This window comes from Scyliorhinus canicula, chromosome 9, assembly GCF_902713615.1.
Source record: "Scyliorhinus canicula chromosome 9, sScyCan1.1, whole genome shotgun sequence".
In the NCBI taxonomy this organism is placed as follows: Eukaryota; Metazoa; Chordata; class Chondrichthyes; order Carcharhiniformes; family Scyliorhinidae; genus Scyliorhinus; species Scyliorhinus canicula.
Window position 1 is genome coordinate 61562542 of NC_052154.1, and position 25738 is coordinate 61588279.

At 42.4% G+C, this 25738-nt stretch overlaps 1 protein-coding gene across 3 annotated transcripts in view; it reads left to right on the forward strand.

Moving 5' to 3' along the window:
* Nucleotides 1-25738, forward strand: part of LOC119971343 (nuclear factor of activated T-cells, cytoplasmic 3-like) — a 199503-nt gene that overhangs the window by 67122 nt on the left and 106643 nt on the right. For all 3 annotated transcript variants that reach the window (XM_038806755.1, XM_038806757.1, XM_038806756.1), the window contains exons 4-6: nt 12044-12243; nt 20818-20990; nt 23154-23294. In XM_038806755.1, coding sequence (XP_038662683.1) covers nt 12044-12243; nt 20818-20990; nt 23154-23294 — 514 coding nt within the window. The remainder of the gene's footprint in view (nt 1-12043; nt 12244-20817; nt 20991-23153; nt 23295-25738) is intronic.

Sequence of the window (25738 nt, forward strand, 5' to 3'; positions counted from 1 at the left end):
ACCATTTCATATGAAATCCTTCTTTGCTCTGTTTCTCAACAAAGTGAGAGAAAATAAAATGAAGGAAGTCTAGGGCTGGGTGGGATTGGGTAACCTTGGCATGTCTTGGGTGGCAAAGAATGGGAGGATGTAGCATGAACAGCAAGGATTTTCCTGGGGGCCAGGACATCAAAAGATGGAGATGAGTGTATGATTTACAAAGAAAAGGGGAGGGAGAAAGTAGTTCAGAGACATTTTCCAAATCCAAATGGCCATGCAGCTATCATCTGATATATTTGCATACCATTTAAATATGTCTCTTGCTTCTAATTTGTTTACGTTAATTTGAATGCATTTCACAATTGTCTTATTAATTAACTTTATTTTGCGGAGAATAATTATGTCCACAGCTTGGGAGCTTAAATGGAATATTCCAAAACCGCAATGCTTGAATTAGAAAACTGAAAGTCTTTTTGTTCATCTAAATACTTTGCAGAGTAGAATTTGAGTCTTCAAACGATGCGTGAAGGGTTTCTTCAGTTTCCTTATCTAATTTATGTGTAGTGTGGGCCGTGGCTCAGTGGTAACAATCCTGCCTCTGTGTCAGAAGGCAATGGATTAAAGTCCCACCCTAGGCTTGGACTTCAATCCAGTTTGAAGGAAGTTTTGCACTGTCAAAGTTACCAGCTTTTCCAAGGCTCTGCAATGGCATTTTCTTTTAAAGAAAAGCAGGGATGTTCTTCAGATGTATTGGCCACAATTTATCCCTCAACCAAAATCATTATCTAATCATTGCTCCTTGCAGTTTGTGAGACCCTGCAGTGCGCAAGTTGTCTGCTATGTTTCCCTACATTCAAATAACAACTGCTTTTCATAATTAAATTGGCTGTAAAGCACTTTGAGACATCCTGAGGATGTGAAAAGCGCTTATAAAAGTGCAAGTTCCATCTTTCCTCCTTGATACGAATCAGATGCTTCAGAACAAAATTTACTTATGCATTCCGTTTAACATAACAAAACATCCTATGTTTTACAGTAGAGGGCTGGAATTGAATAGGGGGAAATTAGGGGAACAAGCTGAAGAGGTGCACTGTAGAGAGACGTAGTAAGGTTAGGCAGGTTTTGGGAGATAGTGTTGAGTTAAATGACTGAAGGTTACTGATGGAAATATGAAGGGTTGAGAAATGTCTGGTAGACAAGAGTTGGAATAGTGGAAGGGCTACAGGAGGTTGCAGAGTTTGGTAATGAGACTATTGAGGGTTTAGTGATGACGTTGAGGGGTGGGATTTTCAACACAGCCCGCTGTGTGTTTCTCAGCAGCAGTAGCAGCTCTCCATTGGCCGGCGGCATGATCTTCTGGTGCTGCCATTGTCAATCGGGTTTCTGTTAAATGCACCCTCGCTGCTGGGAAACCCACCGCAGGGGTGCAGCATTGGAGGGACTGGAAGATCCTGCCAGCATGAACAGCTGGAAGTTCCAGCCAAGGAATTTGAAGTTTGATTTGATGAGGAATGGGAAGCTAATGGAGGTCATTGAACACAGGGCTATGATGGGAGTAGGATGTTATGTCTTATGGGATGTGGGCAATAAAGCTTTGGATGAATCAAAAGTTTATGTATGGTAGAATCTGGGCCAGTGAGGAAGTTATTGGCTTGAACAAAGGAGGGACAAAATGAATGCGAGTGAATAGACATATTAAGTCCTGGTCAGGAACTGACACAGCTCATTCTGATTCGGTTGGTAGATTTGAATGACTGAAAAATTGGACTCTAATTCCTTCAATTTCTGGTTGGTAGTTAAGGATGTATAATTTATACTATTGAGCCTTATAGTTGTTGTTTGCAAAATATTACATTTTATTCACTTGGATCCAACATTAATTTGTTGTGAAATATTTTGGAAGCAAATTTATTTTGTATAAATCATTTTGTTTGGTGTTAATAGTTGCCAAGTGGTTTACAGTATAAGTATTGTTTCCACACATCTATCTTCTGAGCATCACGAATTTTAGAAATAAGCATTTGAGTTACTGGTTTAGTTGCACTAATATTTGGCATTTTAATTTGAAAATTAATGTTTTCTAATCATTGTAGGTATAGGTTTTCCAAAGAAAATCTAGTCTGCGAATTGACCTGTCTTTCATATTTTGATTTCATAATGCTTCTGGGCTTTCATCTTTACTTGTTGTCAAGTTTTAAATCATCATGAGACCATCTTATTTGAAATTAAATACATCATTAGCGTTTATGTTTGCTGAATGTACAGTAATATTGTAGTGAAGGGCTCTGCAAATGGTTTGTTGAAATCTTGGGCTAGGCTTCTGAAGCTGAAATAACTTAAAGAAAAGGAGAGGAAAAAATATGTATTCAAATCAGCCAGTCCAGTTAGGCCTGGGAAAGGAGCTTGACCTAATGAGGGAAAACTCACTTGTCTTCAGGTCATCACTGGAAAGATGACCAAAAAAGGTTAATCTTCAGCAGGGGGATGGGAACCTAAATTGTAGACCCAGTGTACAGGATGTTGAGAGTAGTGAGGTCAGGGATAGGGTTAAAAGTTCGAAAGAGGGCACCGGCAAGCAGGACGCTGGTTTGAAGTGTGTCTACTTCAACGCCAGGAGCATCCGGAATAAGGTGGGTGAGCTTGCAGCATGGGTTGGTACCTGGGATCTCGATGTTGTGGCGATTTCGGAGACATGGGTAGAGCAGGGACAGGAATGGTTGTTGCAGGTTCCAGGATTTAGATGTTTCTGTAAGAACAGAGAAGATAGTAAAAGAGGGGGGGGTGTGGCATTGTTAATCAAGGAAAGTATTACGGCGGTAGAAAGGACGCTTGAGGACTCGTCTACTGAGGCAGTATGGGCCGATGTTAGGAACAGTAGAGGAGAGGTCACCCTGTTGGGAGTTGTCTATAGACCTCCGAATAGTCCCAGAGATGTAGAGGAAAGGATTGCAAAGATGATTCTTGACAGGAGCGAGAGTAACAGGGTAGTTGTTATGGGGGACTTTAACTTTCCAAATATTGACTGGAAATACTATAGTTCGAGTACTATAGATGGGTCAGTTTTTGTGCAGTGTGTGCAGGAGGGTTTTCTGACACAGTATGTAGACAGGCCAACAAGGGGCGAGGCCACATTGGATTTGGTACTGGGTAATGAACCCGGCCAGGTGTTAGATTTAGATGTAGGTGAGCACTTTGGTGATAGTGATCACAACTCGGTTATGTTTACTTTAGCAATGGGCAGGGATAGGTATATACCGCAAGGCAAGAATTATAGCTGGGGGAAAGGCAATTATGATGCTATTCGGCAAGATTTAGGAGGTATAGGATGGGGAAGGAAACTGCAGGGGATGGGTACAATCGAAATGTGGAGCTTTTTCAAGGAACAGCTACTGCGTGTCCTTGATAAGTATGTACCTGTCAGGCAGGGAGGAAGTTGTCGAGCAAGGGAGCCGTGGTTTACTAAGGAAGTTGAAGCACTTGTCAAGAGGAAGAAGAAGGCTTATGTTAGGATGAGACATGAAGGCTCAGTTAGGGCACTTGAGAGTTACAAGTTAGCCAGGAAGGACCTAAAGGGAGAGTTAAGAAGAGCGAGGAGAGGACACGAAAAGTCGTTGGCGGATAGGATCAAGGAAAACCCTAAGGCTTTCTATAGGTATATCAGGAACAAAAGAATGACTCGAGTAAGATTAGGGCCAATCAAGGATAGTAGTGGAAAGTTGTGTGTGGAATCAGAGGAGATAGGGGAAGCATTAAATGGATATTTTTCGTCAGTGTTTACACTGGAGAAAGACAATGTTGTCGAGGAGAACACTCAGGTTCAGTCGACGAGGCTAGATGGAATTGAGGTTCAAAAGGAGGAGGTGTTAGCAATTTTAGAAAATGTCAAAATAGATAAGTCTCCTGGGCCAGATGGGATTTATCCTAGGATTCTCTGGGAAGCCAGGGAGGAGATTGCTGAGCCTTTGTCCTTGATCTTTATGTCGTCTTTGTCGACAGGAATAGTGCCGGAAGACTGGAGGATAGCAAATGTTGTCCCCTTGTTCAAGAAGGGGAGTAGAGACAACCCTGGTAATTATAGACCTGTGAGCCTTACTTCGGTTGTGGGTAAAATGTTGGAAAAGGTTATAAGAGATAGGGTTTATAATCATCTTGAAAAGAACAAGTTGATTAGCGATACTCAACACGGTTTTGTGAAGGGTAGGTCATGTCTCACAAACCTTATTGAGTTTTTTGAGAAGGTGACCAAACAGGTGGATCAGGGTAAAGCTGTTGATGTGGTGTATATGGATTTCAGTAAGGCGTTTGATAAGGTTCCCCACGGTAGGCTATTGCAGAAAATAAGGAAGTATGGAATTGAAGGTGATTTAGCGGTTTGGATCAGTAATTGGCTAGCTGAAAGAAGACAGAGGGTGGTGGTTGATGGCAAATGTTCATCCTGGAGTTCAGTTACTAGTGGTGTACCGCAAGGATCTGTTTTGGGGCCACTGCTGTTTGTAATTTTTATAAATGACCTGGAAGAGGGTGTAGAAGGATGGGTTAGTAAATTTGCAGATGACACGAAGGTCGGTGGAGTTGTGGATAGTGCTGAAGGATGTTATAGGATACAGAGGGACATAGATAAGCTGCAGAGCTGGGCTGAGAGGTGGCAGATGGAGTTTAATGCGGAAAAGTGTGAGGTGGTTCACTTTGGAAGGAGTAACAGGAATGCAGAGTACTGGGCTAATGGCAAGATTCTTGGTAGTGTAGATGAACAGAGAGATCTCGGCATCCAGGTACATAAATCCCTGAAAGTTGCCACCCAGGTTAATAGGGCTGTTAAGAAGGCATATGGTGTGCTAGCCTTTATAAGCAGGGGGATTGAGTTTCGGAACCACAAGGTCATGCTGCAGCTGTACATAACTCTGGTGCGGCCACACCTGGAGTACTGCGTGCAGTTTTGGTCACCACATTATAGGAAGGATGTGGAAGCTTTGGAAAGGGTTCAGAGGAGATTTACTAGGATGTTGCCTGGTATGGAGGGAAGATCTTACGAGGAAAGGCTCAGGGAATTGAGGTTGTTTTCGTTAGAGAGGAGAAGGCTGAGAGGTGACTTAATAGAGACATATAAGATAGTCAGAGGGTTAGATAGGGTGGACAGTGAGAGTCTTTTTCCTCGGATGGTGATGACCAACACGAGGGGACATAGCTTTAAATTGAGGGGTGAGAGATATAGGACAGATGTCAGAGGCAGTTTCTTTACTCAGAGAGTAGTAGGGGTGTGGAACGCCCTGCCTGCAATAGTAGTAGACTCGCCAACTTTAAGGGTATTTAAGTGGTCACTGGATAGACATATGGATGAAAATGGAATAGTGTAGGTCAGATAGGCTTCAGATGGTTTCACAGGTCGGCGCAACATCGAGGGCCGAAGGGCCCGTACTGCGCTGTAGTGTTCTATGTTCTATGTTCTATGTTCTTGTGTGGGTTAGGTGTGACATCGTTTACTAATTTCCTATCTGTGACGAAGAGACATGAAGTGAGTAAGTTTTGATCATGACATCACTTTCAGTATGTTTACTGTCTGTCGATAAAATAAAACAACTTAATATATGGTTTCATCTCACTAAAGTATTTCAATCCATCTACTCAAAAGATTGGATAAGTAAGTGCACCTTGGGTTTTGTGCAAGATATAGACCTAAAACTTAGTTTGGGCATAGGCACCCAGTTGTGCAACAAGCTTGTCTCTGCCAATCGGACTCTTGTTGGTATATTTGGGATGAAATGCCACCAGCACTGGTCATGCCTTCACAAGATCTGCATAATTATCAGACCACCTGACTAACAACAGCAGAACACGGGTATATCACGTGTGGGGATTAGAGCAGGCTGGTGAAGAACAAGTACACTTCTGTAATATCAGGGCGATTATTTCAAAAAAGCAATTTATGTCTTTTAAGAAAACAAATGATTAGTTTTTTAATGAGCATGAGCTGTCCACATCTTTCTCAATCATTGCAGACAGGTTTTGGAAAGGGGTTCTTTAGCAGGTGCACAAACTTGCATATTAATGAATGCATGTTTTGGGTATCTGTTTGGAATGCCTACAAAAAGGGCTCAACAAATTTAATGTAACAGTGGGATCACCGTCTGCATAGATCCTCAGATTCCCTCCTTTCTCAATCAGAAGCTCCCATCGAAATGTCCTTCCTGAAACTTATCCCAGTGCCAAAGACCATTCCTTTTATCTCGGCTACTGGCTGCCACTTCCGGCTTCTTTGGGGGTCACCACTTAAAAAAAAAAAAATACTCCGTAGTTAAAATCACACTCGTGTCTCAAGCAGATGTTGGTGCTTGCCTTTTTTTAAAAATGGAAGAGTACCCAATTTTTTTTTCCAGTTAAGTGGCAATTTAGTGTGGCCAATTCACATACCCTGCATATCTTTGAATTGTGGGGTTGATACCCGCTCAGACACGGGGAGAATGTGCAAACTTCACACGGACAATGACTTGGGACCTAGATCGAAGCCATGTCCTCGGCGCCGTGAGACAGCTGTGCTAACCTTTGCGCCACCATCCTGCCCTGTGCTCGCCTTAGCTCTATCGGCCTACCAGGTAAAATTGGAGTTAAAATAGGAGGTTTTTTCTGCTATTCTTGGTCAATAAATGCAGGATAGGTAGAAGAAGGGATATATTAAATATTTACTGCGCAAAGAACAAATATATTACTGTTGAGCACAAGATATACTTGATGTAACATCTCTATCTGTGGAGACTTTGGTTTATTTTGAACCACGGCACTGCTTGGATGACTACAGAGTACCACATGGCTTTTACTAACTTTCCTTGACTGATTTCAAGTTCTTTTTTTTTATGGAAGTGTTCACTGATGTCCTTCTAACACCAGCAAATTAGGTTCATGGTGTGAGGTTATAGAATTTACAGTGTAGAAGAAGGCCACTCGGCCTATCGAGTCTGCACCGGCTCTTGGAAAGAGCACCCTACCCAAGGTCAACACCTCCACCCTATCCCCATAACCCAGTAACCCCACCCAACACTAAGGGCAATTTTGGACACTAAGGGCAATTTATCATGGCCAAGATCAGCTTGGATTGCAGGGGGTGTCTGGCCGGCATTTACCGCTGCCAGTAGAGGGTCCCCACTCTCAAGACAATAGAGACATGTTAACATACATATCAGGAACAGGAGTTCCTGGCCCTCAAGCCAGCTCTGCTGTTTGTTAATATCAAGGCTAATCTGATTGTTGTCTTACTCTACTTTTCTGTCCACACCAAACGCTTTGACTCCCTTGTCAATCCCCGGGGCCTGATTATCTACATCCCAGAGTGCTTGAGAGAGTGGCCCTAGAAATAATGGATGCATTGGTGGTCACCTTCCAAGATTCTGTAGACTCTGGAACAGTTCCTACGGATAGGAGGATAGCTAAAGTAATCCCACTATTTAAAAAGAAAGGTAAATAGAAAACGGGGAATTATAGACCAGTCAGCCTGATGTCTGTAGTGGTGAAATTCTAGAGTCTATTATAAAAGATTTAATAGCAGTGGACTTGAAAAACAGTGGCAGGTTCGGACAGAGTCAGCGTGGCTTTATGAACACAAGAACACAAGAATTAGGAGCAGGAGTAGGTCATCTGGCCCCTCGAGCCTGCTCCGCTATTCAATGAGATCATGGCTGATCTTTTGTGGACTCAGCTCCACTTTCCGGCCTGAACACCATAACCCTGAATCCCTTTATTCTTCAAAAAACTATCTGTCTTTATCGTAAAAACATTTAATGAAGGAGCCTCAACTGCTTCACTGGGCAAGGAATTCCATAGATTCACAACCCTTTGGGTAAAGAAGTTCCTCCTAAACTTAGTCCTAAATATACTTCCCCTTATTTTGAGGCTGTGCCCCCTAGTTCTGCTTTCACCCACCAATGGAAGCAACCTGCCCGCATTTATCCTATCTATTCCCTTCATAATTTTATATGTTTCTATAAGATTCCCCCTCATCCTTCTAAATTCCAACGAGTACAGTCCCAGTCTACTCAACCTCTCTTCATAATCCAACCCCTTCAGCTCTGGGACTAACCTAGTGAATCTCCTCTGCACACCCTCCTGCGCCAGTACATCCTTTCTCAGGTAAGGAGACCAAAACGGAACACAATACCCCAGGTGTGGCCTCACTAACACCTTATACAATTGCAGCATAACCTCCCTAATCTTAAACTCCATCCCTCCAGCAATGAAGGACAAAATTCCATTTGCCGCCTTAACCACCTGTTGCACCTGTAAACCAACTTTTTGCGATTCATGCACTAGCACACCCAGGTCTCTCTGCACAGCAGCATGTTTTAATATTTTTCCATTTAAATAATAATCCTTTTTGCTGTTATTCCCACCAAAATGGATAACCTCACATTTGTCAACATTGTATTCCATCTGCCAGACCCTAGCCCACTCACTTAACCTATCCAAATCCCTCTGCAGACTTCCAGTATCCTCTGCACTTTTTGCTTTACCACTCATCTTAGTGTTGTCTGCAAATTTGGACACATTGCCCTTGGTCCCCAACTCCAAATCATCTACGTAAATTGTGAACAATTGTGGGCCCAACACTGATCCCTGAGGGACACCACTAACTACTGAAAGGGGAAATCATGCTCAAAGAATCTACTGGAATTCTTTGAGGATGTAACTAGTAGAATTAATGAGGAGCCAGGGTGATGTGGGTTACTTGGACTTTCAGAAGGCTTTCAATAAGATCCCATTTAAGAGATTAGTGTGTAAAATTGAAACGCATTGGATTGGGGCAGTGTATTGAGGTGGATAGAAAACTAGTTGGAGAAAAGGAAACAAAGAGTAGGAACAAGCCAGTCTTACCAAGTGGCTGGCAGTGACTGCTGGGATACCGCAGGGATCAGTGCTAGGACGTCAGCTATTCAAAATATATATATATTCATGATTTAGATGTGAAAACTAAGTGTAATATCTTCAAATTTGCAGATGAGACCAAGCTGGGTGGGAGGATGAACTGCGAGGGTGATGCAGAGATGCTTCATTGTGATTTGGACAAGCTGAGTGAGTGAGCAAATGCAAGGCAGATGCAGCATAATGTGGATATATGTGAGGTTATCCCTTTGTTAGCAAAAACAGGAAGCCAGATAATTGTATGAATGGCTACAAATTGAGAGAGGGGAATGTTTAACGAGACCTAGGTGTCTTTGTACACCAGTCGCTGAAAGTAATCATGCAGGTGCAGCAGGTGGCGAAGAAGGAAAATAGTATGTTGGCCTTCATAGCGAGAGGATTCGGGTACAGGAGTAGGGATGACTTGTTGCAATTATACAGGGCCTTGGTGAGACCACACCTGGAATATTATGGCAATTTTGGCTCGTTATCTGAGAAAGGATGTTTCTGCTATGGTGGGTGTGCAGCAAGGGTTACCAGGCTGATTCCTGGGATAGCGTAACTGACATGAGGAGAGATTGAGTCGATTCGGATTATATTTGCTGTAGTTTAGAAGAATGAAGGGGGTTCACATAGAAACCTATAGACATCCAACAGGACTAGGCAGCGTAGATGCAGGAAGGATGTTCCCAATTGCGTGGGAGTCCACAACCAGGAGTCACAGTCTGAGGATACGGGGTAGACAATGTAAGACCGAGTGGAGGAAAAATTTCTCCACCCGAGACCGTGGTGAGCCTGTGGAATTCTCTACCACAGAAAGCAGTTGAGGCCAAAACGTATGTTTTAAAGAAGAAGTTAGATATAGCTCTTGGGGCGAAAGATCAAAGCGGGAGCAGGTTACTGAGTTGTATGATCATCCATAATCATGATGAATAGAGGAGCAGGCTTGAATGGCCTACTCCTATTTTCTATGTTTTTATGTATCCATTGCGGGCATTGGGAAGAGAATTCCATAGACCTACGATCCTCTCAGAAAAAAAGATGTAAGAAACATCTAAGGGTCTTTCCCGCCAGTGCTAGTTATTGTACCCTCTAGCTCATGGAGGCTCCTCCCAATTCCTAATCTTGCTTAAACACCCTCTTATCAGATCAACTACAAAATGGTAATGAATTTCAGCCTCAAGGGGAAATTAGTAAAATTACATTAAAACTTTGTTACTTATCCTGTCAACCCAGTTTGGAAGTGCTAGATAGTTTTACCTTGTTGTATTGAAAAGCCATAACTTCCTATTTTTGCTGGCCAGTGGTTTTCTTTAACTGATAATGGCTCTCTAAATTTTAATGTGGTGTGTCAGTGCTGTTACAGCACCCTGAACTAGGGCATGGTCAATTCCAGCCCCCCCTTGACCGAGTCGTAACACAATTAAATTAACCAATAATTCTTAGAAAAATATCCTGTGGCCCTTAACTGACCAATAATTACAGCCACCAGGTTTGTAAATTTAATAATAACCTATATTAGTGTCACATGTAGCCTCACATTAACACTGCAATTGAAGTTACTGCAAAAACCCCCTAGTCACCACACTCCGGCACCTGTTCGGGTACACTGAGGGCGAATTCAGAATGTCCAATTTACCTAACAAATACGTCTTTTGGGACTTGTGGGAGGAAACCAGAGCACCCAGAGGAAACCCACGCAGACACTGGGAGAACGTGCAGACTCCGCACAGACAGTGACCCAAGCCGAGATTCGAACTCGGGTCCCTGGTGTTGTGAAGCAACAGTGCTAACCATTGTGCTACCTAAACACAATTGAGACAAATTTTTCCCAATATGTAATGGTTGTCACTGTACATTCATTGAGACAGAGAGAGATGTCCTTGACATCCACCTTCGACCCCACTGCCCCACCTAAGCACACTGGGCACAATATTGATTCTCTGGTGTACAAAAATTAGGGAACAATGAATGAAAGATCTTTTTTTATCTGGCAAACTCCTGACTTTGGCAGGAGTTTTCAATTTCACATGCATCATTGAAGAGATTTTAAACAGCAAAGAGTTTTGTACACCAAAACCATCTGAACCTTTATAGTGGGAAGACTGTTCTGCCCCATCTGAGGTATTTTCTTGATTGATGTTTTCATACTTTGACCCTCAAAGTGTCAATCTGAGTACACTCCTGAAGCTTCAATAGGTATAGTTTTAAAATCTAACTTTAAAATCAGGAAACAAAATGAGGCTTTGAACGTGGTTGGAAATTAATTTCTGCTTTTCTTTTTCAACAGTAAATTATTCAATTTTCTTTATTAAAATTAATAATAACCATGCAGTTTGCAGACTACTTGCCCCATTACCATTTTGTGCCTTCCAGCCTATTTTGTCCCCCCCCCCCGGGCGGATAAAACCAGTTGCAGCTTTAACATATGCACTTCCGATGAAATGGCATCAATGTGAAACTTTAATTCTCTTTTGCTGCCCACAGAGGCTTATTGGCCTGCCGAGTATTTCCAGATTTTTCTATTTCTACTTCCGATTTCTCGCACCTGCGGTATTTTACTTTTTGACTTCCATTATGGTTTTTTTTCTGTGCCTTTGTAAATTGCTGCATAATTTCATTTATTTCTGATGGAAGTCAGGAGCATGTAATGGGCAGAAGCCAATGTAGTGCTAATTATAAAGTTGCAATAATCAAACTCGAAACACTGCATTACTGTTTCCATGATTGAGCAAAGTTCTTGACTATGAAATTTAAGTGTCCTTTTTCCATGCAATATGACATTTTCCACACTGTACAATTGTTTCTTTTTGGATTTGCAGTATGTTTGTTACCAATGTGGTGAATGATTATAGAACGCTGTAATAATGAGTAGGCAGTTTTACGATAGTATTTCTGATTGACGATTGCTGTATTTTGAAATTACCTTCCATGTTGAACCAGAAAAAACTGAGAAGAAAAGATGTAAAGTTGTGAGGGGAGAAAAATAACTCTCACTTATTAATGCTGTGTTGCTAAAGGGAAGTCTCCAGTTTTAAAAGATAACTTGGGGGTTTTGAAGATGGTCTGCTCCTCTCATTGACGAAAACCTGATTCATCTTTTGGTGATCATTTCCTGTTCTTTCTCTCCAGAAAATCTAGTTGCTTTTGCTTACTGTAAACATGTTGTGTTTTGCAGCTTCAAGGTTACAATGAAAAACCAATCAACCTGCAGATGTTTATTGGAACTGCTGATGATCGCTATTTAAGACCACATGCATTCTACCAGGTGCACAGAATCACTGGGAAGACCGTTGCTACAGCTAGCCAGGAGATTATAGTAACCAGTACAAAGGTTCTTGAAATTCCTCTTCTGCCTGAAAACAATATGACTGCCAGGTACTTTTTTAAAAAATATTTTTATTCAAGGCTTTTTACATATATACATAAAATACCAGAAGAGCAACACATCAACCTAAACACACAGCCACAAATCTCCCAAATTTCTCCAACCTCAGGAATTCTGCCAGGTTGCTCATCCATACCGGCCCTCCGTCTTTGACACACCCAGAACATGTGGACGTGATTCGTGGCCCCGCACACTGCCCACACCTGTCTTCCACCCCTGCAAAATACCTGCTCATCCTCCCCACCATCACGTGGCCCCTATGCACCACTTTAAACTGGATGCGGTTTCACCTCGCACACGACAAGGAACTGCCAGGTACTTAACCAAATCCCTCAATGTAATGGTATTTATCTTTTCATGATCTCTGCTGTTTGAATCCTTTCACGCTTGAGCGATGAAAACTTGATAGTGTAACCCCATAACTGCAGAAGGCATTGGAACTTTATTAAAACGTTTGTTAGTTCCATCTAATATGAAGCTGCAGTCCCAATAATTAAATTTCTGAAAATGCATTTTTACACAGGGTGGAGAGAGAGAGAGAGAGAGAGAGAGACTGTTATCTTATTCAAATAATATTCCAGGATAAGATGTCACAAAACTCTTGACCTTGATTATTCAGAAAATAAATTACACAGTATAAACTGCAAGAAAAAATCCATGTCCGTCTCTTCAAGGTGTTATTCATAACTCTATTTCTAGAAATTAGATTTCTTAGTTCTGATCATTTTCTGTATTGGATGTAACAGGAAATCGAAGTGAAGAAATGTCATGCTTCTGTAACTAGATTCCAGTATAAAACGGCCACCAGCAAGGGACTCCTGCCCTAGAGTATAACAAACTTAAAAAGCAACTTGGATGGGATTGTACATATTTTGATTGAATTCTTGACATAATGTATTCTTTTCTGCAAGGAGTATTTTCTGTTGGAACAATTTTTAAAGATTTTTCTTCCTGCGTTAAGATGAAGACCCCACTAAATGTTCATCCATGGCAAACCCTCTACAAATGAAAAATGAAATGAAATGAAAATCGCTTATTGTCACAAGTAGGCTTCAAATTAAGTTACTATGAAAAGCCCCTAGTTGCCACATTCCGGCACCTGTTCGGGGAGGCTGGTACGGGAATTAAACCGTGCTGCCACCCTGCCTTGGTCTACTTTAAAAGCCAGCTATTTAGCCCAGTGTTAGGTTATTTGTGGAATATTGGGATGCTTCCAGTAGATGGGGATTACATATGATTATAGATGAGCTGAAGTATTGGTGGTGAACATCTTGATGCAACTGATATATTTTTAAATATTGTTTTCTTAACATTGAACCAAAGGAGAGTATTTTTCAGAGCTGGTCACAAGAGAGGGTTGAGAGGAGAATGAAACAACTGTTCAAAATTTGAGGGGTCTAGACAGAGTAGATAGGGATAAACTATTCCCAGTAGTGGAATGATTGAGAATCAGAGGACCCTGATTTAAGGCGATTGACAAAGGCAACAAGAAAAACTTTTTACATGGCTACTGCACAGCTACAGGACTTTAGTGCACTACCTGGGATTTGGTGGAGGCAGATCATGGCTTTAAGGGGGGAAATGGATAAGCACCCAAAGAGAAACAAATTGCAGGTCCGGGGCAAAGGGCAGGGTGCCATTCAAGAAGTTGGGAGGTGGTTGGGGATGGGGGGAAGAAAATGTTGTAGTAATAGGGGACAGTACAGTCTTTGATAGACTCTATTCTCTGTAGCCAGGAGCACTGAAGGTTGTGATGGCTTCCCAGTTCCAGGGTTAAGGACATCTCATAATGGCTGGAAACAAACTTGGACTGGATGGGGGAACTATTGGCACATGTAGAACTAGGAATGTTCTGCTAAGAGAGTTTACCCGAGTGTCAAAATTTTAAAAAATACCCTCAAAGGTAATCATCTCTGAATTGTTACCTGAGCCACGCGTCAATTGACATAAGAGTCCAGAAGATTAGAGAATTATACATAAGGCTCAGATAGTATGGGTTGAAGGGGTATAGGTTCCGGGGGTACTGGAATCAGTTTTCAAGAAAGGGAAGCTGCTCCGTTGGGATGGAGTCGACTTAAACCGGCCTGGAACCGGGATCCTGAGGAATTGTGTGACCAGTGTTGTGGGTAGAGCTCTAACTTAACAGAGTACAGGAGAATTTGAGTATCGAGAGATTTAGAAATCCAAAGAGAAAAATTAAGACCATGAAATGTTGTACCGATTTGGGTAAAGATGAGCAGAATTGGGCAGGAAAAAACTGAGTTTAATGGCAATAGTACTTTTGCGAATAAGGCATATGCAAAGTATAGTCGTAAAAGTATAAATAAAAGCTCTTTATTTGAATGTGAGAAGTAAAATAGGTTAACGAGTGGCCCGGGTAGAGATAAATGGTTTAGACCTAATCACCATTACGGATGCATGTTTACAAGGTGACTAAGGTTGGGAAATAAGTATTCTAAGGTTCACAACATTTTGACAAGACGGACAGATTGGAAACGGAGAAGAGGTGGCCCTCATAGTAAAGGGTGGCATAGGACATTTAGTGATTAAGGATCTTCGTTCACAAGATCAGGAAGTCGAATCAGTGTGGATGAAAATTAGGAGCATCAAACAAGAAATTGCAAGAATTTGTAACAAAGAGAATGTTATTGTGGGAAACTTTATCCTTCATAGAGACTGGACAAATCAAATTAGCATAGGTGGACAAGAAGGAGAACGCCTTTGTGACTGTTTCCTGGAGCAACATACTGTGAAATCAACTAGGGATAAAGCAATTTTAGATCTCGAAGTGTGCATAGGCAGAGTTAATTATTAAACTCATAATAAAAGACCCGCTGGGAAATAGTGATCATAATACAATTGAATTCCATTTTGAAAAGGCGATATTCCAATAACAAGCAAGAATCTTAAATGTAAACAAAGCCAATTACACAAGGTTATGAGGGGAGAGCTGGCTAAGGTTGATTAGGTAAATAGACTAAAAGATATGGCAGTGAATTAACAATGGCAAACATTAATGAAACAATTCAAAGTGTTCAACAAAATTACATTCCATTGAAAAACAGAAGCTCAGCAAGAAAGATCCATCTGTGACTGACTAAGGAGATTAAGGATGGTGTTAGATTGAAAGAAGAGGTTCATAATATTCCAAAGAATTAGTAATAAATCTTGGGTTTATGAATATTTTAGAAACCAGCAAAGGGCCAACAAAAAGACGATTTAAAGGTTTAAAAAAAAAGATATGAAAGTAAACTAGCCAGGAGGAGCTTTTGCAAGTATATAAAAAGGAGAGTGGCTACTGCATTGTTGGTCTCTTAGAGGCAGAGACAGGAGAAATATCATGATGAATGAGGAAATGGTAGAAATTGAACAAACATTTTTTGTCATCTCAGAGGTTACAAGTTATATACCAGAAATAGAAGGCAATTTAGGGGTTAATAAGAGTAAAGAAATTAAGGTAATTAATACCAACAGAGAAAAAGCATGGAGAAAGATTAAGGACTAAAATTTGACAAATATTTGGAACCTGATGGTTTGCATCCTAGTGCTTTAAAATAGATAGCTGCAGAGATGATGGATATGCTGTGTATGATTTTCTGAAATTCTGTAGATTCTAGAATGGTCCCAGTGGATTAGAAGTTAACACATTTAAGTCCGCTATGCAAGAAAGGAGGGAGGGAGAAACCCAAATTCCATATCAGGTCAGTTAGCTGGACGGTCATTGGAAAAGTGCTGTAATCTGTTGTTAAGAAAGTCTTAACAACGCACTTGGAAAATCATTGTATGATCAGACAAAGTCAACATGGCTTATGAAAGGGAAATTGTGTTTGACAAATTTGTTAAGAGATTTTTGAGGATGTAACCAGTAGGGTAGATAAAGGGGAACCAGTAGATGTGGTATACCTGCATTTCCAAAAGGCATTCAATATGAATTTCCAAAAGACATTTAATAAGGTACCACACACAAAGGTTACTACACCAGATCAGGGGCTCATGGAATTGGAGGTAATATATTAACATGGATAGAGAATTATCGGAAAGTAAAAGAGTTGGGATAAAGTGGGCATTTTCAAGTTGGAAGACTGTGTCTAGTGAAGTCCTGAAAGAATTGGTGTATTCAGTTATTTACAATCTATATTAATGACTTGGATGAAGAGTGTAATATATCTAAAGTGGCTAATGATATAAAGCTCAGTAGGTATACGAGTTGTGATGGAAGGTTTACTAGTTTAGTGCCTGAGCTGAGAGGGTTGTCCTATGATGAGAGGCTGAGAAAATTGGGGCGATATCCATTGAATTTTTTAAGAATGAGATTAGATCTCATTGAAGCATATATGATTCTGATGGGGCTTGACAGGATAGATACTGAGAGATTGTTTCCTCTGGGTGGGGCATCTAGAACAGAAGGGCATTATCTCAGAATAAGGGACCGATCATTTAGGACTGACATGAGAAATTTCTGCACTCGAAGGGTTGTGAATTAAAGCACTAATGGGTTTGACAGAGAAATGCATACATACTGGAAGACCTTTTGCAGCTTCTCCTCTATTTGAAAATGTTAGGCCGAATCAATTGCAGCTCCAAGATTTCTGCCAAAGAATCGTTACAACACTGGAAATAGGCCCATTTTTAAAGATTCATTTACGGGATGTGGGCGTCGCTGGTTAGGCCAGCATTCATTGCCCATCTCTAGTTGCCCTTCAGAAGGTGGTGGTGAGTTGCCTTCTTGAACCGCTGCAGTCCTCGAGGTGTAGGCACACCCACTGTGCTACTAGGGAGGGAGTTCCAGGATGTTGCAACAATGAAGGAGCAGTGATATATTTCCAAGTCAGGGTGGTGGGTGACTTGGAGGGGAAGGTGGTGGGGTTCCCGGGTATCTCCTGCTCTTGTCCTTCTTAGATGGTCGTGAGTTTGGAAGCTGTTATCTAAGGAACCTTGGTGAGTTACTGCAGTACATATTGTAGATGGTACACACTGCTGCCACATTTCGTTGGTGGTGGAGGGTTTGAATGTTTGTGGAAGGGGGAGCAATCAAGCGGGCTGCTTTGTCCTGGATATTGTTGAGCTTCTTGAGTGTTGTTGGGGCTGCATTCATCCAGGCAAATGGAGAGTATTCCATTAAACTCGTGCCTTGCAGATGGTGGACAGACTTTGGGGGGTCAGGAGGCGAGTTACTGGCTGTAGGATTCCTAGCCTTTGACCTGCCCTGATAGCCACAGTATTAATGTGGCTAGTCCAGTTCAGTTTCTGCTGAATGGTAACTCCCCAGGATGTTGTTTGTGGGGATTTAGCGATGGTAATGCCATTGAATGTCATGGGGCAGTGGTTAGATCCTCTCTTGTAGGAGATGGTCATTGCCTGACACTTGTGACGCGAATATAACTTGCCACTTGTCAGCCCAAGCCTGGATATTGTCCAGGTCCTGCTGCATTTGGACACGGACTGCTTCATTATCTGAGGAGTCGCAAATGGTACTGAACATTGTGCAGTCATCCGCAAACATGCCCACTTCTGATCTTATGATGGAAGGGTGCTGAAGCAGCTGAAGATGATTGGGGCTAGGACACTACCCTGAGGAACCCCTGCAGTGATGTCCTGGAGCTGAGATGATTGCTCTCCAACCACCACAACCATCTTCCTTTGTGCCAGATATGACTCCAACTAGCGGAGAGTTTCCCCCCTGATTCCCATTGACTCCTTGATGCCATACTCTGTCAAATGCTGCCCTGATGTCAAGGGCAGTCATTCTCACCTCACCTCAGGCATTCATCTCTTTTGTCCATGTTTGAACCAAAACTGTAATGAGATCAGGAGCTGAGTGAACCTGGTGATACCCAAACTGAGCATCCGTAAGCAGGTTATTGCTGAGTAAGTGCCGCTTGAAAGCCCCCCCCCCCCCAACCCCCCACACACACACACACACACACACACACACACACACACACACACACACACACTTCAGTACCTCCGACATGACGTCAGCAAACTCCTGCCAGAATCCCCTAAGCTTCGGACATGCCCAAAACATGTGGACATGATTCGCAGTCCCACAGGCACACCGCCCGCACCTATCCTCCGCCCCTTCAAAGAACCTTCTGATCTGCGCCACAGTCATACGCACCCTGTGGACCACCTTAAATTGTATCAGGCTAAGCCTGACATAAGCCTGGCTTGCCTCAGGGCACAACCCAGCCTCCAGCTCCCAACCTAGCTCTCTCCTCACTTTTGCTTCACCTCCCCTATCAGGGCTCCCTCCCATTCCATCAGCTCCTTATAAATCTCCGATACCTTCCCCTCCCTGACTCCCATTTTCGTCAATACCTTATCCTGTAGCCCCTGGGGCGGTAGGTGCGGGAAAGTCGGGACCTGCCTCTGCACCAGTCCCTCACCTGCAGGTAGCGGAACCCATTACCACCAGCCAGCTCAAACTCCTCCAAACATGAAAAGCTGCCGACAATAAACAAATCCCCAAACCGCTCGATCCCCGCCCGCTGCCACCCCTGGAAGCCCCCACCCTATCATTCCAGAACAAACCAGTGGTTACCACAGATTGGTGCCCACACCAATGCCCCCCCCCCCTCATGTGCTGCACTGTCCTCATACCCTCGAGGCAGCCACTACTGCCAGGCTTGTGGAGTACCTGGCCGGCAAGAACGGCAGAGACGCCATTATTGATAGCACTGTTGATGACCCCTTCCATAACTTTGCTGATGATGGAGAGTAGACTCATAGGGTGGTCATTGGCCGAGTTGGATTTGTCCTGTTTCTTGTGAAAATGGCACAGCTGGACAATTTTCCACATTGCTGGCTAGATGTCAGTGTTGTGGCTGTACTCTTAACAGCTTGGCTAGTGGTGCGGCAAGTTCTGGAGCAGAAGTCTTCGGTACTATTGCTGGGAGTATGTGCTCTTGAACTATTTGGGCGGCATGGTAGCACAGTGGGTAGCACAGTTGCTTCACAGCTCCAGGGTCCCAGGTTCAATTCCCAGCTTGGGTCAATGTCTGTGTGCAGTTTGCACGTTCTCCCCTTGCCTGCGTGGGTTCCTCCGGGTGCTTCGGTTTCCTCCCACATGTCCTGAATAACGTGCAGTTAGGTGAATTGGATATTCTGAATTCTCCCTCTGAGTACCCGGACAGGCACCGGAATGTCGCGACTAGGGGCTTTTCACAGTATCTTTATTGCGGTATTAATTTAATTCTACTTGTGACAATAAAGATTACTATTATTTTATAAAGCTTTGACAAAGAGTCATCGGACTTGAAACGTTAGCTCTTTTCTCTCCCTACAGATGCTGTCAGCCCTGCTGAGATTTTCCAGCATTTTCTCATTCGTTTCAGATTTCAGCATCCGCAGTAATTTTCTTTTATTATTATTTTAATTCTGTCCAATCTTTCTTCATTGTGATATTGGCAACGTCCTCTTTTGTGAAGATGGGTGCAAAGCACTTCTTCACTATCTCAGTCATAATCATAAAACTATGTTTCTTTTACAGGGTTCGGATAACTTGCCAGCTGATTACCACCACAATTTATTTATTCTTGGCAGAAACAAATTACATGGCTGAATACCTATAATAATAATAATCTTTTATTAGTGTCACAAGTAGGCTTACATTAACACTGCAATGAAGTTACTGTGAAAAACCCCTCGTCGCCACACTATGGCGCCTGTTTGGTTTCACTGAGGGAGAATTCAGAATGTCTAATCCTGAAAGTATGTCTTTTGGGACTTGAGCGGAAACCGGAGCACCCGGAGAAAACCCACGTAGATGCTGGGAGAACGTGCAGACTCCGCACAGACAGTGACCCAAGCCGGGAATCGAATCCGGGTCCCTGGCACTGTGAAGCAACGCGAATGGCACTTCAAATTGGGGTTGATTCATTTCTATCTTAGTTGCAGGCCTTAACTAGAACCGATTGCTAAATTTCACATAGAAACATTTAATGTCGATTGATTGGCTGCAGAACAGAAATGTTGATCAGTTGTGAGTGTTTGATTGAGCAAGGGAAGTAAGAGTTGCGAGCAAGGCTTGTAGCTTTATTTTATCCTGAAGGGATCGATGGGTGGAAACCAGTTTCTAGGAAATTGCCTGGTGCATTTTATCCCTGCTGTGAGTGTTGCAGCTTTTTACTACTACTTTAAAACATCAAATCTGATTGGCCATTTACAGTTTTATGTGCTTCGCCTTACAAATAGCAGGATTCTCATGAGTTTTATTGAATTGCAGGAGCAGGTATCATTGTGTCCATGCTTCAAAATTCATGTTACTAAACTGAGCAAAAAATTAAGATACCTTGACCGTACATTTACCTTTTTAGCACCCCAGACTAAATGTGTGAAAATCAGAATGTTGGTTTATATTAATCATGGAGCAAACTAATTAGTGTGGCTTAGTATTAGCCTGTTTTTAAAAAAAAAAAATGTTGTTTCTGTTTTAATATGAGACAGCTGATTGCTCAAGTTTTATTTAAAATCTATTTAAAATTAAACAACTTTTTAAAGTGTCCCATTTAGGTTCATGTAACATGCATTTCTTACAAATCTGTTTTGTTGTTTCTTTCTAGCATTGACTGTGCAGGAATTTTGAAACTACGCAACTCTGATATTGAACTTCGCAAGGGTGAAACTGACATTGGTAGAAAAAATACAAGAGTTCGCCTTGTTTTCCGTGTGCACATCCCACAGCCCAATGGAAAAGTTGTCTCACTGCAAGCAGCTTCCATTCCAGTTGAATGCTGTTAGTATTAAATTCACATTCATCAAACTTTATTTTCCTACATTTTTTTCTTCATGTTTCCATATCTTCCCACAGAGATTGCTGCTTTAGTGACTTGTTTTATTTGGCCGGGTGTTGATGTCTAGATACTGTGCCTCCCACTAGTTGTTGTCAGGCACTATATGTTTAGATTGTGGTATGTAAGGTTATAGTAAAATTTGACATGCACCTGTCATCTCATTTCACAGGGCAACAGTCTCAGGATAAGGGGCCGATCATTTGGGACTAAGATGAGGAGAAATTTATTCACTCAAATGTTGTGAATCTTTGGAATTCTCTACCCCAGAGGATTCTGAATGCTTCACTTAAGGCTGGGATAGACAGATATTTGTTCTGTCAGGGAATTAAGGGATCTGGGGAGCAGGTGGGAAAATGGACTTAGAACAGAACAGGCCCTTCGGCCCTCGATGTTGTGCCGAGCAATGATCACCCTACTCAAACCCACGTATCCACCCTATACCCGTAACCCAACAACCCCCCCTTAACCTTACTTTTTAGGACACTACGGGCAATTTTAGCATGGCCAATCCACCTAACCCGCACATCTTTGGACTGTGGGAGGAAACCGGAGCACCCGGAGGAAACCCACGCACACACAGGGAGGACGTGCAGACTCCGCACAGATAGTGACCCAGCCGGGAACCGAACCTGGGACCCTGGAGCTGTGAAGCATTTATGCTAACCACCATGCTACCGTGCTGCCATTGACTTGAAGCCCAAGAGGGCTGAGGGGTGACATGATTGAAGTATACAAAATTGTAAGAGGTAGAGATAGAGTAGACAGGAGGAACCCGTTTCCCTTGGCAGAGAGTTCAAGAACCAGGGCCACAGATTCAAGGTAAATGGCAGAAGGATTAGAGGGGACACGAAGAAAATTTTTTTACGCAGAGGATGGTGGCTGTCTGGAATTGCTGAGTTAGTTGTGGAGGCAGAGACCCTAAACTCTCTTTTTAAAAATAAAACCTGGATCTGCACCTTAAGCGCTGTAAGCTGAAGGGCTATGGGCTTTGTGCAGGAAGATGGGATTAGAAAGAGCACCTGGGTTTTTCTTGGCATGGATAGGAAGGGCCAAATGGCCTCCTATTCTGCAGTATAATTTCTATGGTTCTATTCTGCGGTATCATTTCTATGGTTCTATCAGCCTTAATTTTATTGAACGTCAGAGCTGGCTTGATGGGCCATATGGTCTGCTCCTACTTTCAGTGCTCTTGTGCCCCAATTTATTTAGATAACACTCATTGATAGTCCTGGTTTTTGGCATGTGTGAGGAAAGATTAAGGAAGTTGGGAAATGTTCTCAAGTTGTAATTTACTGAGTATTTGGTAGTGGGATTCATCATGTGGAATATTATGGGTTGAATGCGGGCAGTGCTACCATGAGTTAATGTACTTTGGTGCTGTTCAGTATGTCAGATAGTTTTGCTAACTTGTTTTTAATATTGTTTATTCTTCACACTCTGGAACCCAAGCAGAAACGCACATATGCACGGACACAAACTTCTTATTGTCTCAGTAATGAAATATTTCAGATGCAGAATGTATTTTCCTTTCATGTGACCAGAATATTGTTATATCACAAAATTAATTAAATGCTGAAATTCACCGAATTGTTGATTTCACTACTGTTGTGGATTCCTTTGTTTAAAAATGAACACATCGGCTACTATCTAAATCAGACAGACTATGTGAACATTTTGTACTTTCGTAGCTATCCTGTCATCTCAATCATCTGGAAATATCGTCAGAATTTAATTTGAGACATTACTTGAATGTTTTGGATCTTTCTTAGCTGTCCTTGATATTAGCTGCTAAATGCTATTTCAATATTGAGAATGTACAAAATTGCATTAGAGAGGGCTAGCATAGAATGCATATTTGGGCAGAGCAGACACATCCTTTGAGCAGGTAAAGCAGAACTGAAGCAAATGCACCTGCACATTTTCAAAATTTGACTTTGTAATATTTGTATGGTTTGTGTTTGTGATTCTTATGTACTATGCTCTTTTTGAGCATTTCATATAACTCTTAACATATTGTGTTGAATTGGCGAAGAATCGATGATATAATAAATATGTACTTGGTCAGGTTTTTATTATCAGTAATCCTTGTTACTTGATTAATACAGCCCAGCGTTCAGCTCAGGAACTTCCTCAGATTGAAAAGTACAGCATCAATTCATGCACTGTCAATGGTGGAGAAGAAATGATCGTTAATGGCTTCAATTTTCTTCCGGAATCTAAGATTGTCTTCCTTGAAAAGGGCCCAGGTAAAGAATTGTGCAGTTAGCTGCACTGAATGCCATTTTAAGTTGTTGGCTGTCTAGAATTATCTTTATTTTGGAAAAAAGTCAGTTGTGATTTTCACCTCAAATGCAGCTTTGCTTGCATGCAAATTTTGTTTTATTTTCCTTGTTATCCTTTACTTGGTTGAAATCGGCATATCAGATGGAGAAATTTGAATAATACATTTTTATTTCCGGCTCTATGTTGGCTGTGCTCTCGTGTGTCTAGTTACTTTTCTCCTATTTATCATTATTCGATTTGTGTAACCTTAGTTTGCAACCTTGGTGACATACTTGACCTAAAGCTGAACTTGCCAACTCGCATCCATGTCATCAAGAAGCCCACATGTTTCCACATCTGTAACTGGCTTGATTCTACCAGTGTGTCACTTGGCTTGATTCTGCCCAGCGTCTCTCATCTGCTGCTGAAGACCTCATCCATCTCTTCATTGCCTCTAGATGTGACTGTTCAAATATGTCTTGGCTGGCCTCCGCCATTCTACCCTCTGTAAACTTGAGGCAAGGCTATTCAAAACTCTGTTGCCATGTCCTGACTTACACCATGTCCAATTAACCCCTGTAATTACTGACCTCTAGGTTAAGCACCTGCTCTATTTTTAAAAATTCTCATCCTCTTTTTCAGATCCTTCCATTGCTTTGCCCTTCCCTATTTTTGTAATCTGCACCAGTCCCACAACCGTAGCTGTGCTCATCTAACTGTGACATGATTTTTATTGCTTCACCATTGGTGGAGGTGACCTTGCATTCAGTTGCTTCTACCCTAAGGTTCACAGTTTCCTCCCAAACTTCTCCCCTCTGATACTCTTTCTTATTTTTAAACCCTACTTGAAATTTGCTTCAAATTTTTGATTGTGTGCTCTAACATGGTCTAATATAGTAAGAAGTCTTAGAACACCAGGTTAAAGTCCAACAGGTTTGTTTCGAATCACCATGATGTGCAGATGCCGCCGTTGGACTGGGGTGAGCACAGTAAGAGGTCCTGTTGGACTTTAACCTGGTGGTGTAAGACTTCTTACTGTGCTCACCCCAGTCCAACACTGGCATCTCCACATCATGGTCTAATATGGCTTGTTTTAAGTTTAGCTTTGTACATCTAATGTGAAGCACCTTGGAACATCTTGTGCTGAACGTGCTATATAAACAAGTTGCGATAGAGTGTGCAGTTATGTTCTCAGATATAGGGGTGAATTTGGCCATTATAGGGATCTGCTGGTTTGTTTCAAACACTAGCTTTCGGAGCACTGTTCCTTCCTCACTCAGGTGATTCGCCTGAGGAAGGAGCAGTGCTCCGAAAGCTAGTGTTTGAAACAAACCTGTTGGACTTTAACCTGGTGTTGTAAGACTTCTTACTGTGCTCACCCCAGTCCAACGCCGGCATCTCCATATCAGGGATCTGCTCTCAGCTGAAAATCGTGGGGCAGGGACCTGGTAAAACATGCTCTTGACGGCAGCCATGCAGCTAATTAACTGCATGGTGCGGGGGCTGTCATACAGTTGACAATGGCACCCCAGATCTGCTGCTGGCATAATCAGAAGGAAATTGCTCAGCAGTTTCCACAGCGCCACTACTAGCGATGCCCTGAAAGAGCAGGTAAGTTCATCAGAGAGCCGGGACAGGAAGACAGGTTTCAATGATCAGCGGTGGGTGAGGGGGGTGGTGTCGTGGGGTAGCAATGATGCTGCTGCTGCAGTGGAAACCATTGCTACTGAAGGGGGCCCACTGTGAGAACCTCTCTCCATCTATAAACGAGAGCCCCGTTCCCAGAGACCTGCCAGGAGGTTGCCGGGGCATTTCTCTCCTGACTTTTTTTTCTGCCATATTGCCACGCTTCCCGGGCCATCTCCAAGAGCTGGGGAAAGTCAGCCCACAGCGTCTGGTCGGTTTTCTACCTATCAATTTAGAGCCTATTTAGTAGCCTCTTTAAGCAAATAGCAGTTCCCATGTTTTACTAGATAGCTATCTTTGTTAGCTGCCCATCCACAGGTGGACAGTCTGCAAAACCTGTTCTTGTATGTGCAGTTATGCTTAGAAACTGAGTATGAACTGATTTTCAGATGGAAGAACAATTTTTCTTAGGCAAAGACAGGATGTCATCTTTAGGTGCTTAATTTTGAATTGCCTTACGTTTTGTAGCCCTCTGAGGAACATTTTAGAGATTCAAATTCAATCAGTTCAAGTCACTGGGTGCGATCCAATGGCTGCTCTGTGCTTGAAAAGCAGCTCATTGCGGTACAGCATGGCTGATAAAAGCCAGGAGATCCTGCAGGCAGGATCTACCCGGCCCACAACGTCTTGCGAGATCCAACACGATCTCTCGAGACATTGCGATGTAAATCAGGCTCGCTGTGGGTGGGATCATGTTTTGGCAAATCTGCATATTAGATTCCCAAGGTACCTGAGGCTTTGG